Here is an 18785-nt window from a genome sequence, read left to right as displayed (position 1 = left end):
ATCATAACAGAGGTCAAGAGAGCAGTGACCACACCACTCTGTAGATCATCCTACCTTGAAAAAAACTGAAAATTTAAAAACCCCTGAAACTAGCTTTGAAATCATCAGCAAGGAAGGCTGAAGCTTGAAACATTTCCTCCTTCACAATGGGAACAGCCACATTTAACAAAGTTAACCTTCAGGAAATAAGCTGAAAAAATGAGAAAACAACTGCTATATCTAAAGCCTCCTCAAATTAAAATGCGAATTGGTCTTAGTCCCAAGAGCACAAAAAATATTTCAGATAAAATAAGGATGACACAAGAAAGTGATGGGTAAATGTCAATAGCTTGGTAAAGAAGGCACACACACAAAAAATACTGAAGAAACAAACAAAACAATCAAACAAAAACCAAAAACAACAACAACAACAAAAACACCTTATAACCAAAATAGGCCAAATGCCAATAGTCAGGAAAAATAAATAAACAAACACAAAAAAAACAACACACTTTTGAGGATGGACAAGGTGAAAGGAGAGAATAGGATAAATGGGTAGAAAATAGAATGAAGGAAAATACACAATATTAATAACTGTGAAAAGAAATTTGCAGCAAGTTGCTTTAATAAAGGGCCTTTTTTCTCTAACAGAGAACTGAGTCAAATTTATTTAAAAAATAATAAGAGTCATTCTACTAGCTGATGAATGATTAGTGGATATGAATTTTCAGATGAATTAATCAAATCCGTTTATAGTCATATGGAAAAATGTTCCAAATCATTATTGATTAGAGAAATACAAATTAAAACAACTCTGAGGTAACTATAATATTGGTTAATATGACAGAAAAGGAAAATTATAAATGTTAGAGGGGGTATGGGAAAATTGATATATTAATACATTGTTAGTCAAATTGTAAACTGACTCAACTGCTCTGTCTAAAGGACTATAAAACTATGCATACTCACTATTAAGTGATACCACTTTTAAGTCTGTATTACAAAAAAAAAAAAAAAAAGAGAAAAGAAAAGAAAAAGGACCTATATGTGTGGGTATGCGTGTGTATACATTGTACACATGTACAGGATTAGTATATGATGAAGAATTGGAAATAACTTTTCTATTCTCAATAATATTATGATCCAAAACAATTCTAAAGGACTTTTGAAAGTGTTAATCTTCTCCCTAGAAAGAATGATAGAGTCTGAATGCAGATTAAATCATGTTCTTTAAAAATAGTTTTTCTTTAATTTTCCTTTTCTTTTGTGATCTTTTTATTTTAATTACCATTATGGAAATAATTTTTGCATATCTAATTGCTGCCTTTTCAATAAGTAGGGAAAATATGGAAAAGAAAGAATTTTGAACTCAAATCCTAAGATATGAATGTTTAAAATTGTTTTTACTAAATTTTAAAAAATAAAATATAGTTTTTGAGATGTTGACCAATTTTTTCTCCAAAATTTCAATCATATTTATAATTTGCCTCCTTTCTTCACAAATGTTATTGATTCCATAATGTGGTTTGTCTTCAATTATTCACAAAAAAAATCTACAAAAAAATACCTATCTAATAGGTATTATTATCCATTTTATGGCATTATATGATCACTTTATCATTGTAATTATGAATACAATGAATTTCATAGGTATGTGATAATAATAATACTTGTTATGAAAGTGGTGAAGATCAGAAAAATACTGAGAGTAAAATATTTTCTTAATATTAAGCTGCCATCCACATTTATGAAAACAGAATTTACATATAGATTTCCAGGACAATCATCTTATGAATGTTTCATATCTTATACTTAATGGTATCAAAATACTCACTAGCTTAAAGCTAGGATGATTTGGTTATGCCTTCAGAATTAAATGAAACTGATATTTCAACATTTCACAAAATTTAAAAAAACCCTCAAGCACGTTTAAAAATTAGGATTTTAACCCAAGACTGACCATTCAAATTTCACAAGAAATTTACTTCCTCCCTCTTTTTCGTAAAGCTAGCAAAATGATTTCATTAAAATAGGTCATATGAGAATATTAATGAGAAACAACTTAGAAGCTGTGTTTATGAAATAAACAATGCTCTTTTATTTTTAAAATTTTCATATCTTGTGAAAAAGTGATGGATCTTTCTTTTTTTCAAAGAAAGTCACTTTGAGTCACTTGCCACAGGGGAAGAGGAGTTAGCCTTGTTCTTTTTCTCCCCAGAAATCTAGAACTTGGAAGAATAAATGAAAGTTGCAAAGATAAAAAATTAGGCTCCATGTAAGGAAAAACTTCTTACCAATTAAAGGTAGAATTAAATGATCTCCCTTCCAAGGTGCACTAAGAGAAGCTGGCAAAGATAAGTGCTTATCAGATATGTTTTCAAAAGGGCAGGTAGGTGACATAGAGCACAGAGTGCTAGGCTTGGAGTAAGACAGACTCATCTTCTTGAGTTCAAATATGGCCTCAAAGACTTACTTGCTGTTTGACTATGGACAATTCTTTTAACCCTGTTTCCTTCAGTTTCCTCATCTGTAAAATGAGTTGGAGAAGGGAATAGCAAACCACTCCAGTATCTTTGGCAAGAAAACCCTAAATAGAGTCATAAAATCAGAAATGATTAAAAATGATTCAATTACATATATATACGTATATATACATATATATATATGTGTATATATATATATATATATATATATATATATATATATATATACCCACACACACATATATACATACATATATATGTATATCTGTATGATACTGATTCCTATCTACCAATTTGGCAGAAGTAGAAGAAAAATAAGTCCTGGGATTACTGTCTAATTACTCATCCCAGGCATAACCTCTCAGCTTCCTTGCACTCTCAGATTCTGATTCTCTAATACTTATATCAGACAATCATTTATCAAGCATTTATTAAATTGGTGCTATGTGCTAGACACTGTGCTACATTCTAGGGATAAAAGGTGTGTGTGTGTGTGTGTGTGTGTGTGTGTGTGTGTGTGTGTGTGTGTGCGCGCGTGCCTGTGGAACAAAAATACAGTACATTTTCTTAAGGAATCCACATTCTGATGGGAAAGACAACATTCAAGAAATTTTGTATACAAGATATATGCAGCATAAAGAAAAGTAAATGCAGAAGACTTTAGCAGTGAGTGCAGAAGGGACAGAAGGGAAGAATTATCTGACAATGGCTCTGCAGAACGTATGAATTGAATTGCATGGAAGGAAACCAGGAGGCTAAGGTAAAGAGGAAAAGCAAGCATAAAAAATACAAAAATTGATGGAAGGTAATTTTATAGAGAGGACTCTAACAGCTTAAAGATTTGTTAAAAATATTCTACTGATGAGAGTGTTTAAAATAAGTCTTGAAAAAAAAGTGTAGATTTCAGGGAGACATTCTAGCAATGGGGAACAGCTAATGCAAAGTCAGGAAGGTGGAAGATGAAATATCCTCTGCAAGGTATATATTCTGACTTGGTCATTGAGTGTCTGGGAGGTTAAAAAATATTGAAACTTTAGAAAGCTAGGAAGGAACCAAGTCACAAAGAATTTTGAATTCCAATCATTAGTTTAGTTTTTGATGCTAGAAATAAAAGAGAGACACTAGAGTCTATTCAGTGAAGGGAGTACTATCATCAAATCTACACTTTATGAGAATAACTATGATAGTTGTGTAGAGTATGAGCCATAATGGAGTGTTATGTGAAGTAGAAAGACCAATCAGGCAGTTATTAAAGTCCGGGTAAGCAAAGATAAAGGGCTAAACTGAGATGTTAGCTTTATTAGTGGAAAGAAGTGGACAGATTCTGAGTCTATTATACTTTTGCAAAAAAAAAAAGCCATCTACAGGGATTTATTAAACATTTACTGTTTGTTTCATCATTATTTCCCACATAAATGCTTTCCAGGACGTCATCATTTATAGGAACTCATCATTCTACAAGATGAAATCAAGTCTTAGACTTGATTTCATACCTCCTCAGCATTCCCTACCTCTGGAGTGCCTCACTGTCTCTGAGTTGATTGGATGGAGTGTAGATACTGGAGAATTCCTTCTAGATCCTTTCCTATTTAAGAAGGGCATCCAAAGAATTTACCTCATCATTTGTCATCTGGCTACTTTCCTGAACTTCATGATGTCTAGAAACTCATCTTTCTATAAAATGAAATCAATGCTGAAATTCCCAGATGCTCAGATTATTTCTCATTTCACATGCAGGATTTCATCATGACCACAATCTTGAATAATCTCATCCCCACATTTTCTGGTTTTATGTGTTGTTTTTTTTTTTTGTAACCCCAGAGCTTAGTACACTATCTGAAAAACTTAATATTGACTAACTGTCATTGACTCTGATTTTATGTGGCAAGCAGTGAGAAAGGTGTTGTTGATATAAAGAAAAGTAAAAGACAAATCCCACCATTGATAAATTCACAGTTGAATGGAGGAGAAAACACAAATATAAAATACAAAGATTAACAACTCATAGCCTATGTAGAAAATAAATGATAAATAATCAACAGAGAGAAGGCACTAATATTTAGAAATTAGGGCAGGGGAAAACAATTATTGAAGTAGGCATGTTAGCTCTGACTTGGTAGGAAATTGGGAAGGCAGGAAGCAAATATGATAAAGAAAAAAAGTTTCAAGAATGAATATAGCCAAGGAAAACACCGTGAATATAGGGAAATAAAAGATCTTGCACAAGAGAAAGCAAAAAGAGTAAAGTATAGAAAGTTTGGAATAGAAGGAAGGAAATGGCTTATGAAAGGTTTTAAAAGTTTAAAAAAAAAGTTATTCAATTTGATGCTGGAGAAAATGGGAAAATAAAGTATTTTATTGAGTAAAAGTATGATCAAACCTTTATACCATAGACAATGAAGTAATAACAATATTAAACATATTTTCATCACATGACATTCTATACAAATTCTTAAAGGAAATTTCTTTAAGGAAAAGTTAAATGAGATATAGGAGCATATAGACAGTAAAACAATATTGGCAGGGGAACCAAATTTTCCTTTCTCAGATCTAAATAAATCTAAGGATAAAAAATACAAGAGAGTTCAGGAGATGAATAGAATTTTAGAAAAGTTGGTAATGATAGACTTCTGAAGAAAATTAAAAGGAAATTTAAAAGAATATAACCTTTTCAGTTTACCTTATACCCATGGAAAAATTAGCCATGTATCAATAATAAATACTTCACAGCCAAATGAATAAAAACAGAAATGTTATTGTTAAATGAATCATTTTCATATCATAATGCAACAAAAATACATTCAGTAAAGGCCCATAGAAACAGATTAAAGCTTAAACAGAAATTAAATATCTTAATCCTAAAGAATGAGCAGGTCAAAGAACAAATAACAAAAAAAAAAATCACTAATTTTATGAAAAAGAATGGAAATGACACAACCTACCAAAAATTATGGGATGCAGAAAAAAACAGTATTTAAGAAAAAAATATATCTTTACATGCTCATGTCAATAAAAGAGAAAAAGAATAGACTAATATTTTGCGCATCCAACTAAAAATGATAGGGGAAAAATTAATTACCAAATTGAAAATCCTGTAAATCAAAGGAGAGATTAAAGAAATTGAAAGTTAGAAAACAATTAAATTAACAATTAAAAGCTGGTTTTATGGGGGGGGGGGAAGCACACCTAAATAGATAAAGTTTTGGTTAATTTAATTTAAAAAAAAAGGAAGAAGAAAATCATATTACCAATCTCAAAAATGTAAAGAGTGACACCACCAATACACCAATTCAAGCAAATGTTAAAATATATTTTCCAATTATATGCCAATAAAACTAACAATCTAAGTAAAAATAGGGGAACATTTACCAAAATGTAAATTGACCAAATTAAGAAAAGAGGAAATAGGGACAATTAAGTGGTGCAGTGAATAGAGCACTAGCCCTGAAGTCAGGAATACCCGAGTTCAAATCTGGCCTCAGACACTTGACACTTCTTAGTTGTGTGACCCTGGTCAAGTCACTTAACCCCAATTGCTTCAGCAAAAACAAAAGAAAATAAATAAATAAAATAAAATAAAAGAGGAAATAGGACAAAATATTTTGGAATCTATTTGCAAGACAAACCCAATAATTATATGAACATATTTACAAAACACATTTCACAAAAATATAAACAATCAGAGAAATAGTAATTGTTCAGAGTCAATTGAGGTAATGTAATAAAAATGACAATTCTACCTAAATTAATTTACTTATTCAGTGTCATACAAAACAAGATGGCAGAGAAGATACACGCGTATTTCTAAGCTCTCTCTTACTCTCAATACTAACTATTTAATTCAGCCTCAAAAATAGCTTTGGATTGGTAAAAATCACGAAGATTAGAAACACAACAACTTACCAGCTGAAGATAATCTGGAACTTAGTCAGAAAAGGTCTGTAATGAAGGGGGGGGGGAAGACTGGCACAGACAGTGATGGACTAAAGGCTAGCTTACTGTGCCAATCAGGCTGGGGAGGCCTTTGGGGTTAGAAAAGCTACCAATACAGAAGATTCTGGAATAGGCTGATAGCTCTACTCTGCTTGCAAAATAGCAGGCCAGCAGAGAAAGCAAGCCACTTTTAAAAAACCCAGCCAGAAACTGCCTATAGCTACCCTAAACAAATTGTGGCCTGCCTTCTGCTGTCCGGGGCTTTCCCTTGTGTCAATTAAGAAGCTGCCAAGCAGTGGGGAGGACACAGGCCAGGGCAGTCTCTAATCTCACAGTGGGGGGTTCTGCCTGAGGCAGTGGAATTTCCATAGCATCAAAACTCCCACAGCAGTGACTGTGCTTCCCAGGGAAGAGACACTTCTGGTCTGTGTGCCAGGGCTATTTGCTGGTCAGCTGCTAATATCCAAAGCCTCATCAAAGCCAAAGCTTTGGCCTGGGGTTGTGACGCTTTCACTGTTCAGCTTCTAGTCTTAGGGCTCTCACTAGGCTACACAGCAAGGGTTCTTCACTGGGCACACCCACAGCCCTGCTCTGAACCACTTCTGGTGGGGAGGGGGACTCTCTCCCAGAGCACCCTTGTACCTTTCCAGATCATTCACAAGACAGCTGCCTTCCATATCTCTGTTCTGTAGAAGAAGCTGGTAAGCCCTTACTCAGAAAGCAGGCCCCACAAGTTTTTAAAAATGAGTAAGAAATTGAAGAGAACAATTGACAGCTTCTATATAGAAAAAGAGCGGGCTTCTAATCCTGAGGAGGCTAACAGCAGACAATCTCCAGATAATACCACGAAGGAGAATGTTACCTGGCCCCCATCACAATTTATCCAAAATATTTTAGAGAGCTTGAAAAAATAATTACAAACTGTATCTTGAAGAACAAAATGTCAAAATATCAAGGGATTTAATTTTTTTTAAGTGAAGGGAGGTGGCCTAGTATTACATTTCAAACTGTATTATAAAGCAGTGTTTCTCAAAAAATTTGATTTGGTAGGAAAAGAGAGCTGGATCAGTGGAAAAGGTTAAATACATAATATATAGTAGTAAATGACCACAGTAATCTAATATTTGGCACTTGTAATTATTAGGGAAGTAAGTCAGAAAAGACCTAAGGTTTTTATAGAAGAAAACTATTTGATAAAAATTGCTGATAAACCTGGAAGACAGTTAGGAGAAACTAGGTTTGAATCAACATCTCACAGTGTATACTGAGAAAAGGTCAAAAAGGGGACATAATTTAGATACAAAGACATATAGTAGGCAAAGTAAGGGATCATGAAATTATTTTATTGATCATATTTCTGCATAAAAGAATTAATTACTAAACAAAAGCTGGTGAGCAATTTGAGATGTAAGATGAATTTTTATTATGTCAAATTAACAAACTTTTCATAAATTTTATAAATGTTGTTATAGCCTTTCATTTGTAATTCCATGAAAATCTTTACCTTGTCAATGTGCTCCTCTATAAAGAAGTGTGGGGTTGTGTGAACATTTCAGTATTATAACCTGTATTGGGTATTATCAATCCTATTAGTAATGTAGATGAACAATTTTTGTTTTGTTTTGTTTTTTCCCCAATATACTCTTAGATAACACTTTTTGTTCTTTATCTTCAACCTTGTTCCCCATTATGTTATTATTCTTAGGATCAGTTAACTTCTATAATAGTGTGTCATCATAAAATGTACAATGTCTGCCTTTTCTGATCTATTAGTTGTGATTTCATTGTTTTATTACAGGCATGACTTTCATACTATCAAGGTGTTTATGAAATAATTGTCATGCCAGGTTAAAATTTAAAATTCATTTTGTCCTTTCTGTTCTTTTCTCTATTTTACAAACATCATTGGCCATATGGTTTTTTACTTACTTCCCTATTAATTTCAAGTGAGAATTAATAGGTACTTATGCTGTTCATGGATATTTATATGCAACATTTACTAACAAATTATTAAAAGTCTTGTCATTTAGAATTGATCATTTGCACAAAGATTATAAAGCTCTTTTTTCTGAAGTCAATAGAAAACTGAGAACAATACAAAAAATCTACTCTTTACCATGACAGCTTGGCAGTGCCCTATTCCATCCAGGTCTTCCATCATCTCCCATGATGCAAGTAAGTGTTGAATATCCTTGAAGGACATAACCAGCATCACAATAATATGTGACTGTTGAGCCTAGTTTATAATCCATTCCAAGTCTGGTGCCATTCATTATATTTCCTGGATCAAAGCAGGATTCACGTAGTTTTGCTGTAAAAAATATACATATAATTGGAATAATTAAAAATACATGAAATAGATATAAAAGGAGAAAATATGATATAAAAAGGAGAATCCAGGCAAATTTCAATGAGAAAAACACAAAGTAAGTCACAAACCATTGGATCCATCTCAGTCTACTAAAATAACATCTATTCTGGGACTCTGTTAATAATAATATTGTTTCTGCCTATATGTTGTAATTTTGACAAGGACCATTTTAAAATTATATAGATAAGTAAAAATGCTAATCTATCTATTTCTTGTGAAAGAAATAAGAGTCTTTATGTATGAAACTTGAGAATTTTCTGTCCATGAAACCACAATATATCAAGTGAAACAACAAATGACAAGTAGAGTGGTTTAAAATGATAATTGGAATAGCTGAATCATAGTGATACCATTTCAGAAATGAGTGCTTTTAGGAGTATGATAAATCACAGAGGGATTTCTAAAGAAGAGACTGGATCATTATTATTTGATTAATGTGTTGATATATTTAAATTATATTAATCTGGTAATAAGGTAATTGATTTATGAAGAATTTTTTTAAAACTTTAGAACCTCTAACGTGTTATTAACATACCAAAAAAATCTCTTTAAAATAAAAAAGAAATCAATTCTTAAAAAAATATTTATTAAATATCTATTATATGACAGTCACTATCTAAGATCTAAGAACTAGGGTTATAAATACAAAGAATGTACTGATCCATACCTAATAAAAGCTTACTTTCTAATAAAGTATTAAGGAATATATCAATATTTCCATTGATCTATAATTTCTCCATTTATTACTTGAAACAGCACAGTTCATAAATTAGCTTGTGAAAAAAAATCTTGTTCTTATTCTTCTAAAAATGATCTGTGAGGAGCAATTCTCAAAACTTTTAGCTTCTTTTTAGCTCTCTTGCCATTAATAGTTTTGTTTGTTTGTTTGTTTGTTTTTTGTTTTTTTAATTTTTTTTCCTTTTGTTTCTAGGAAGATGTTAGGATTGGTGAATAGAATACAACATTCTCTAGTTCCATCCCAGTGTGCTTTCTTCCCCATATTTAAAGCTGGACCTATAGTCTATTTGAATAATGATAGATCAACCCAATGAACAATCTGATAGATCAACCCAATGAACAATCAGGCCATCTGTATTATAATTAGTATAAGTACTCTTCACCCTATCTGTGTGATAACTACATTTTACTTTTTTTTAGTCGTTTTAAATCTCCTTTTAGAATATCTTTTTTCCTGCATTTCATAGAATAAGAAACTTCATTTTGATACTTAGTCATTATTTGAATATAAATAGCATATCAAACAGTAGAACACAAGAGCTATTTTTTTTAGTCTCTGCATCTCCATCTCTTAGCTCATTCCTTGCATATAAAAAACACTCAGTAGATTTTTATTAAATGATTTTGGAAGAAACATTAATTCATTTGTGTAGATACTTTGAACTGGACCTAGAACTAAATGAGATAAGGAAAGTATATGGTATTGTATTGTATACATTTAGCTGTGTTTTCATCTATTCCAATTTCCTCAATAAAAGGTTCATCTTTCTAACATCTTTAGTCTTTTAGTGGCTATGATTTATGTAAATGTACAAACAAAAACTCCATAGAATTATTCAGAAAATGAACAATAATTTTTATTCACGTATCTTTCTTTTTGTGCATTTTTAGTCTGAAATGTTTAGAGTAGCTATGGACCTTATTTAGGAGGTCCTTCAGTGTTCTGCAGCTTATCTGCAGCCCAATGACACCAACACAGGATAATATAAATATCTTTACTGTCTATGTAGAAATTTTATGTACATGGATTCTGAACTGGAAGTATTCCATGAGAGTGAAAAACATCTTTGTTAAGTAGATATTTCTCAATGTTTTACTTTTGCTTCGCAATAATATTCAAAGGATTATTGATTATATCTTTAAATAAATTTTATACGATTTCAACACATATATAAATATATGTATGTGTATACATACACACACATAAAAGTGTGTATGTATTTGACAAGAGTCAGAGAGAAAAATTACCTTGTTGAAAAAATTATTTAAGGTTATGTTTGTTGTATGTATTTTAAATATTTATACATATAGAATTAGACACAGGCTCCTTCTTAAAAAAAAAAAAAAAAGATCTATAGTTACTCAAAACATTACAGACTAAAAACCTACAGAAGGAAAACCAAGTGAGTGAAAAAAGTCATTGGCTGTGAAAACAATCTGGTCCAGAAAACGACCAAAAGAGGCAAATTGATTTGGCTAAAGTTACAGACCTGGTAAATATTTGAGGCATAATTTAAATCTATTTATTTATTTATTTTCCCCCTTGAAGCTGGAGTTAACTGACTTGCCCAGGGTCACACAACTAGGAAGTGTTAAGTGTCTGAGATCAGATTTGAACTCTGGTCCGCCTGAATTCAAGGCTGGTGCTCTATCTACTGCACCACCTAGCTGCCCTGGCATAATTTAAATTTAAATCTTCTTGATTTCAAGTCCCACATTTCATCAACTAAACCATCTACTGGCTACAATACTAATAATAAAATAATAATACATATATGTAGGTTTCTATTTTTAATTTTTGAACAAATAAATCATAATAAATTTTCTCAAACTGTAACCATGACTCCATATGACTTTTCACTCACTTCTCAAAATACAACAATTCAGGATTAAAATGAAATTTTGTTCTCTACAATTCTATTTACAATCTTTGAAATATAAAGGTTAAGTCAGTTCTATAAGGAAATAAAGTTGATTGATCTTTTTCTATCTGACTTTTACATTTTTTCGCAAACCTTTATGCTAAATGATATCTTTATAGACTCATTCCTCATGGAATTCTTTTATTTTTTCATAATATGAGTAAAAAAAAAGTATTATCTGAAGGAAAAACAAAAAGACTGTATTCTTTTCTCTTTCTCTTTCAGTTTCTCCCAACACTCATCATTCGTTCTCTCTCCTAAATATTTCAAATTACTATACTAAATGCCAATTCTTCAACATTCCATTTGGCTTTTAAAGCTACAGTAAATTTTTCACTAGTCTCTTTAAGGAACTGTTAGAAGTGGTGGGTTTGAAAAGCATTACTAAAGGATTTCTGTAGACGTTTATGGAGGGAAAATGTGTACTATTATGTGCATTCACTAGATCAAGATAAAAATGGAATTAGTAAATTAAACTGTTTTCAAAATTCCAGACTTGGTGAAAACAATTGAGATACCAATTATTTCAACCAGTGTATGAACAAGAATACCCTTTGCAGTATTTCACAAAAACAAATCACCTTTCCTAGATGGCCACATTCTACTTTTGGACATCTTATTATTGGGAAGGGCTTGTTTATTTTAGCATATACACATATACACATTATAAATACACATATACACATTATAAATTATATGTGAAAAAATGAATGATATTTACCTTTGTATTCTAGATGAAAGCCAGTGTAACTGACAGATCCATCACTTCGAAAAGCCAGATGCATTGTATTAGAACCACTTTCTATCCTTTCTGGTAGTTTGCTGTCTTGAAAGCTTCCAATTAGTGGACTATTACTATCTGGCCCATCATATATATACAAGAAGTCATAGTTTGGTTCAATGCTGAAACTTTAAAAATGAAAAAAAAAAAAAAACCCTATTAGTGCTAGGATTACTTTATAACATCATTTATAAATAGTGTTCTTAATGTTGTCAATGAAAAGGGGCACAATCATACAATAATGCATACTTAACATAGAGTAGTGCATAATTAAATTATGAACATTTTGATATTAAATATACACGATAAAATGGTTTAGCTAACATTTTTAAGGTGAATAGTTACTAAATAGCAATACAATCATAAAAATATACACAAGTAGTATTATTACATATCCCCAAATACCAGAATTAAAATGAAAAATTCAGGCATATTTTTAATAGACTTCTGTCTAGCAAAATTGTAAAGTTTTTTTCTTAAGTTTTTCATTGGAATGACTTGACATCTTGAAAATATAGCCTATATTTTGGCTGTACATCAACAGTAATGTTTACGAAAGAACTTTAGTAACTGAAAACATTTGTGCATTCCGAACAGTTTTAAAAGCATAAAAATATATCCAAAGCAAAGGCAAGCATAAAAATTGACATTTAAATAACTTAGATAACTATGTACCATTAAATATTTTTCTTTTCTTGAAAGAAAAAACATTTTTAATTTAAAGTAAATGAAAATTTAAATAAAACATTTTATGTAGCATTGTGCATTGTATATTAATAGAATTTTATTTTTCAAATTACTACATATATATATATATATGTATATATATATATATATATATATATATATATATATATATATATATATATATATATATATATGTTCACTCAATTTAGGTGAGCTTTGAACTTTCTAATAGGTGAATTAATGAAATTTGAACATTCTTAAAATCTAAATTCTGAGGATGCAGATTCTGTAAAATTACTTTCTATTAGTACCTACTATACACTATTTTGTGGAGAACTAGAATAAAAGAGAAAATATAGAATTGTTTATATTTTCTTTAAAATTTGTTCTCAATGTGACTTTAACATCCTCAGAAAACATATCTTTAAATATGACTTCTACTTAATGTTAATATATAAGTGACACTTATGGCGGAAAGAAGAGGACAACTTTGCCTAGATGTCAATCTAGGAACACTAGGAGGCTGGTGCTAATTAAGGAACCATTCTGTTTATATTGACATGAAATTAGCATGCTTAGCACTACTTTTTTTCCTCTAAAAAACTGGAGGTGTGTCTCTAAAATACCAAATATCAATTTTCAGAATTTATAGGCTGTTAAAAGCACCTTGTCTCTTGATAATTAATTGTGAGGGAAATACTAGCTGTGAAGAAAGCTTATTTTCATACCATATCCATAGCTAATTTCACAATCTGAATTACTAGTAAAGAAAATTCAATTCTTTGTGTCATATATAAATCTCTTTGGTAATAACATATGAGAGATATCTTTTAAGATTTGTGTTTAATATATTAATATATGTATATTAGTGATCTGTAAGTCTATGATATGGCTCATCCTTTATTTTTTTACAATTTGGTCTAATGTGCTATGTTTATAATGATTCACTTATGTTACTTTGAAGAAAAAATATATGTATATAAATATATGTATATGCACACACACATACATATCCTGTAATGAGGACTGTTTTATGGAATGGAATGTTCATCATGCTAGAAATCCATGTATGGGAGAAAGCAGGACGAGATCAGCAGATAAATTCACATTATATCATTTTTTTAAACTAAACACAAACTTGAAGTCTCTTACCTGATAAATGCTAAAGATATAACATAATCCGAATTAACTGTGATAGTCCAGTCACAGTCTCTACTATGAGGGTATGGATGAGGAAAATTTGGTGAAAGAATAAAGCCTGAAGAACCTGTTAAGTTGCCTCCACAGGGTGCTTTAAGAGAGACAAAAAACATGCAAAAATAACATAATTATTACAAGTTTTTTTTTTCCCATTAGTACTTCTCCTAAAATATTTTTAAAATGTAGACAATTTATATATAAAAAAAAAGAAATTAGGATTTTTTTGAATAGTAAATACTCTCTTATCACAACTATATATCAGGGAATATAACATGAGCTCAGTGAAATAATTTTACATTTCAATTTCAGAAGCCTCATCTATAAATTGGGGAAAAATACTTGAACTATTCACAGATGCCTTGTATTTTTAAGTGCTTTGTAAAACTTAAAATATCATATAAAAATTTGATTATTTTCTTGCTTTGTGTTTCTTGACATAAGATGTATATACTCTTTCAGCATAAATCTAAATAATAATTTTTTTCAATATTGGAAAAATATTTTGCAGCTTCTTTCTGCTGCTTTATTATTTCATTTTTATAAGAAACTAAAACAGTTGTAGTAAATAAGAGAAAGGTGACTTATACTATGTTTCCCTTTAGTTCTTACCTATTCCTGAAATATTGGCAATAATTCATATTATACTCAAATACAGTATGATATGATAATATAACACAATATAAAATATTTAAAAATGCAATGTAATAATAGATTCATATTGAAATCATATATATGACATTTATACATATGCATGTACATATTATTCATGTGTGTATACATATATGTGTGTATGTGGATGTGTATACGTTAGGGTAATATGCTTTTGATATAATACCTAATCTTTCTAGTCTCCCTTGACATGCTTATGAATAAAAAAAAGGATTTAATAATAGCAAATTCACTGATTTCATGCAATTAATCATAGATCATTTTGAAATTAAATGCTTTTTTAAGCCTAATAATACAATTTTTACTTGACTTCCATGATAAAACAAGTTGTTTCTATAGTTATTATTGTAATGCTTACATTATTTTAATGATTTAATGGAGAAAATGAAACAGAATCAAAACTAATTTTTTATAGAAGGATTTTTATTAAAGGTGGTGATTATCAGAGTCACTTGGACACAATTTAACTTTCAGAAAAAATTACTATGAGCTAAAAGAAGTTTTGAAAAAATAAGGAAATAATGATATATGTTTCTGAAAGAAAATAGTGAATAGATATCTGTGGCATCTGAGATATAATCAGTTTATATCCATAACACACTATTTCTAACTCTTATAAAAATAATGTTCATATAAATTTCATCGGTTTGATATATCAGTAATTAGTCAAATACTTATTGGAAATTATATGGATTTTATCTCTCCTTTCACTGCTGTGAAATGAAGAGGAAACCTGAAGTAGCAATGAAGATTTGCCTGCAGCTTTTTCAAAATTTGTTGTCTTAGAAAAGTTGTTTTTAGCATTAAGAGACTGAGTGACATGGTCCTGGTCACTTTTAGTCAGGATGATGTTCGAAGACCAACTTGAACCCATGTCTTCATGATACTGAGGCCTGCTCTTTATACACTAAGTTACAGTGTCTCTCATTGGAAAAGAAGATAATGCTGGGTAACATCCAATAGTTTGTTCTTTCTGTGTTCCAATAATACTGTCTTAATCAGATCTTTGACAACAAAATAATTTCATTATTTCAGCTATATGAGGAGAGAATCACATTGTTGAACCATCTGTATGAAAGTATAAACGTTTTCACTGTCTTCTTCACTAGCCCCTGAAGTCCCTTATAACACAAAGTTTCCATGAATGACTTAATAAGGTAGTTCTAATACCACTGCTCTGTGTTAAGGACTTTGTGGTATGAAATATACTTTTTTATTTATATCTCAAGTTAAAAAGAAAAACAGTTACACTATACCTTCTACTTCATGACTTTGCTCTTGACAGCTTCTGTATATCATAGTTTGATTAAGAAATTAAATAGAAATATTTGGGGAACTTTACAAAAGCTACAGATGACATAGAAAGCCCATAAAATGACACAGAATCCATGATTAACTACTTAAAACACATTTTATAATTAAGTGCTGTAAATGCCTTGAAAAAGAAAAAGGAAAAAAAAAGTTGTTTTTTTTTTTTTTTTTTTTTTTTTTTCCTCTGGTACAAAAGGAATATCAAATTTTTTTCTGTGGAATTTTCAAATCATGGGGGCCACTGTAGCTCTAACCTCTGTGATTTGTCATTAAAATATTCTCAACAATTTTATAGTAATTTCCCTCAAGTTATAATGAACTGATTAGAACTATGTTTATAATCATCATCATTTCTTTAAATCTACTACATCCATAAATTAATTTTGACTTAAGAGTTTATGAAATTCTGACATAGTCTGTTCTGTTTGTCATTTCCTAACAAATGAATGGTCATCTAGTTGTCAACTATTAACAATTACTTCAGGGTTTTTTGTTTGGTTGGTTGGTTGTTTTTTTGTTTGTTTGTTTGTTTGTTTTGTTTTGTTTTGTTTTGTTTTTTGTTTTTTTGTTCTTTGCTAGATCAGTTTTATTTGCTTCCACTACCTTTGCCCGAAAGTCACTCACACAACTGTCTAAGTCACCTACCTTCAGAGTGAATGTTTCTACATAAGCCTCTGGCAATGTCAAAGTAATCTTCACACTGTCAGTTTTGATAGGGTGAATTCTATTGACTCTTTTAAAAATGACCCCCCCCTTCTATTTAGCACTTGCTATGAGGTTGAGTACATGATAGCAAAATGTCGATATGTTCTAGCAGCGGTCCTCAAACTTTTAAAATAGGGGGCCAGTTCACTGTCCCTCAGACTGTTGGAAGACCGGACTATAATAAAAACAAAAACACTCTGTCTCCGCCCCTCAGCCCATTTGTCATAACCAGGAGGGCCGCATAAACCTCCTCAGCTGGTCGTATCTGGCCCGCAGGTCATAGTTTGAGAACCCCTGTCTACAGTCCATAGACTCATAGTATTCCTATAACGTATAACATTTAATATTGAACCTTGTATTTCCAATTGTGGGCTTCTTTTTTAATAGTTTCAGAGGTCAAGTTTTCTGCAGCTTTAGCAGTTTTTCACCTTTTTAAAAAGGTTATTTTCTGCCACAGAAGAGTTCTAATATATATATATATATATATATATATATATATATATATATATATCCTTTCCTCATGCTATCCTCTGTACTGCACCCATCCCCCAATTCTCCAAGGCCTCAGAGGAAAAAAAATAGCATGATTCATATAAAAGCTGGCTTCCTCTAACTTCTTAAATATAAGTAGGATTTCATTCTCAGCTTTTTCCAAATTTAGAATTGTGGACAAAGTTATCTACTTATCTATTACTGTACATTCTCACACTTTAATCCACCTCCCACAGAAGAATTCAAACTTCATTTTTAAAGTTACTAAAGCCTTACTCTGAGACTGTTCTTGCGGTACATGTTGTATCATTCCATAAGAGAATAAAGAACTACAATAAAGTGACAGTATCATAGAATATTAGCGTTAGAATTTACACAAGGACTACTTTATCCATTTATGAACCATGAATATTATCTAAAGTCTATTATAAGTAATAATTATACCTTTGCTTAAAGATTTCCAGTGACTGAGAACTTCACTGCATGAAGTTTCTCCCAGTTCTAATTGATAGGAAACTTTTATTAACTCAGAGTCAGGATCTGCTCAATCTAAAAGGTCCATTCATCAGCTCTCACTGGCTTCTGACAACAAGCTGAAAACTTTCTGCTTCTACTTTAACATTTAGAATCTCCATGAAAGTCACTAACCACTCAACTGTTCTCTTATGTACTAAATACTGTCCTAGTACTTCAAACTGAGTCTCACAAAATGTGGTTTATGATACTTATCATTCTGTGTAGGTTCTATCTTATCAATATCCTTCCTGAAATGGGACATCCATAACCAGAAAAAAACAACAACAAAATATTCTATATCTATTCTGAGCACACTAGCAAGACAAATGTACTTTTTGTTCAAAATGATTTGCTTCCCCTAATTTGGTCAAAGATTTTGGCTTTCATGTCATTTTCTTGATAAATATTTAGTTTGCAGTCTACAAGTTCAACATTTTAAAATCTCAATTAGTGGTACATCAAATAGTTTTAGTTTTATTACATGTATTTCAGAACACCATTGGAACATGTAATATAATTTTCACTCAAAACAGAGATTCACCTTAGATGTTCCTCTACCTTAAAAACTGAGAATAGAGGTAAAGATTGGTGGAATGGAAGAAATATTAGAAACAATTTTATTTACTGCCCTCCATTTTACAAAGAAAAATTTTGTGCTCTAAAAAGTGATTTGCTTCAAAAAAAGTGATGTGCTAAGTGATTTGCTTCAAAATATAACGTCTTTTAATGGCAAATCAGGGAATTAAATTCTTATGTCCTGATTCCTTTTCTAAGACCTTTTGCACCATCCCATACTTCTTTTATATGTATTCTATGATATTAATGATGAATAAAAGCTTAGTGTTCCCTTTCAGGTTCAGGATATTCAAAGTCAGCACATTTTCACAATCTAGCTTTCTTGCTAAACTCTTGGGCTTTGACCATTATTGAGAACCTATGAAAGCAGGAATTCTAGGAAAAGACAAGACTTTTAGGTTGCAAAAGGTGAGATATCCACC

At 30.9% G+C, this 18785-nt stretch overlaps 1 protein-coding gene across 1 annotated transcript in view; it reads right to left on the bottom strand.

Annotated features, from left to right (window-relative positions):
- Positions 1–18785, bottom strand: part of CSMD3 (CUB and Sushi multiple domains 3) — a 1577676-nt gene that overhangs the window by 326599 nt on the left and 1232292 nt on the right. The window contains 3 exon segments of the mRNA XM_074266680.1: positions 8512–8706; positions 12148–12335; positions 14047–14185. Coding sequence (XP_074122781.1) covers positions 8512–8706; positions 12148–12335; positions 14047–14185 — 522 coding nt within the window.

Source organism: Sminthopsis crassicaudata, chromosome 1, assembly GCF_048593235.1.
Source record: "Sminthopsis crassicaudata isolate SCR6 chromosome 1, ASM4859323v1, whole genome shotgun sequence".
Lineage (NCBI taxonomy): Eukaryota > Metazoa > Chordata > Mammalia > Dasyuromorphia > Dasyuridae > Sminthopsis > Sminthopsis crassicaudata.
The sequence above is the reverse complement of the archived record's forward strand: the minus strand, read 5'-3'. Positions and strand labels throughout refer to the sequence as shown.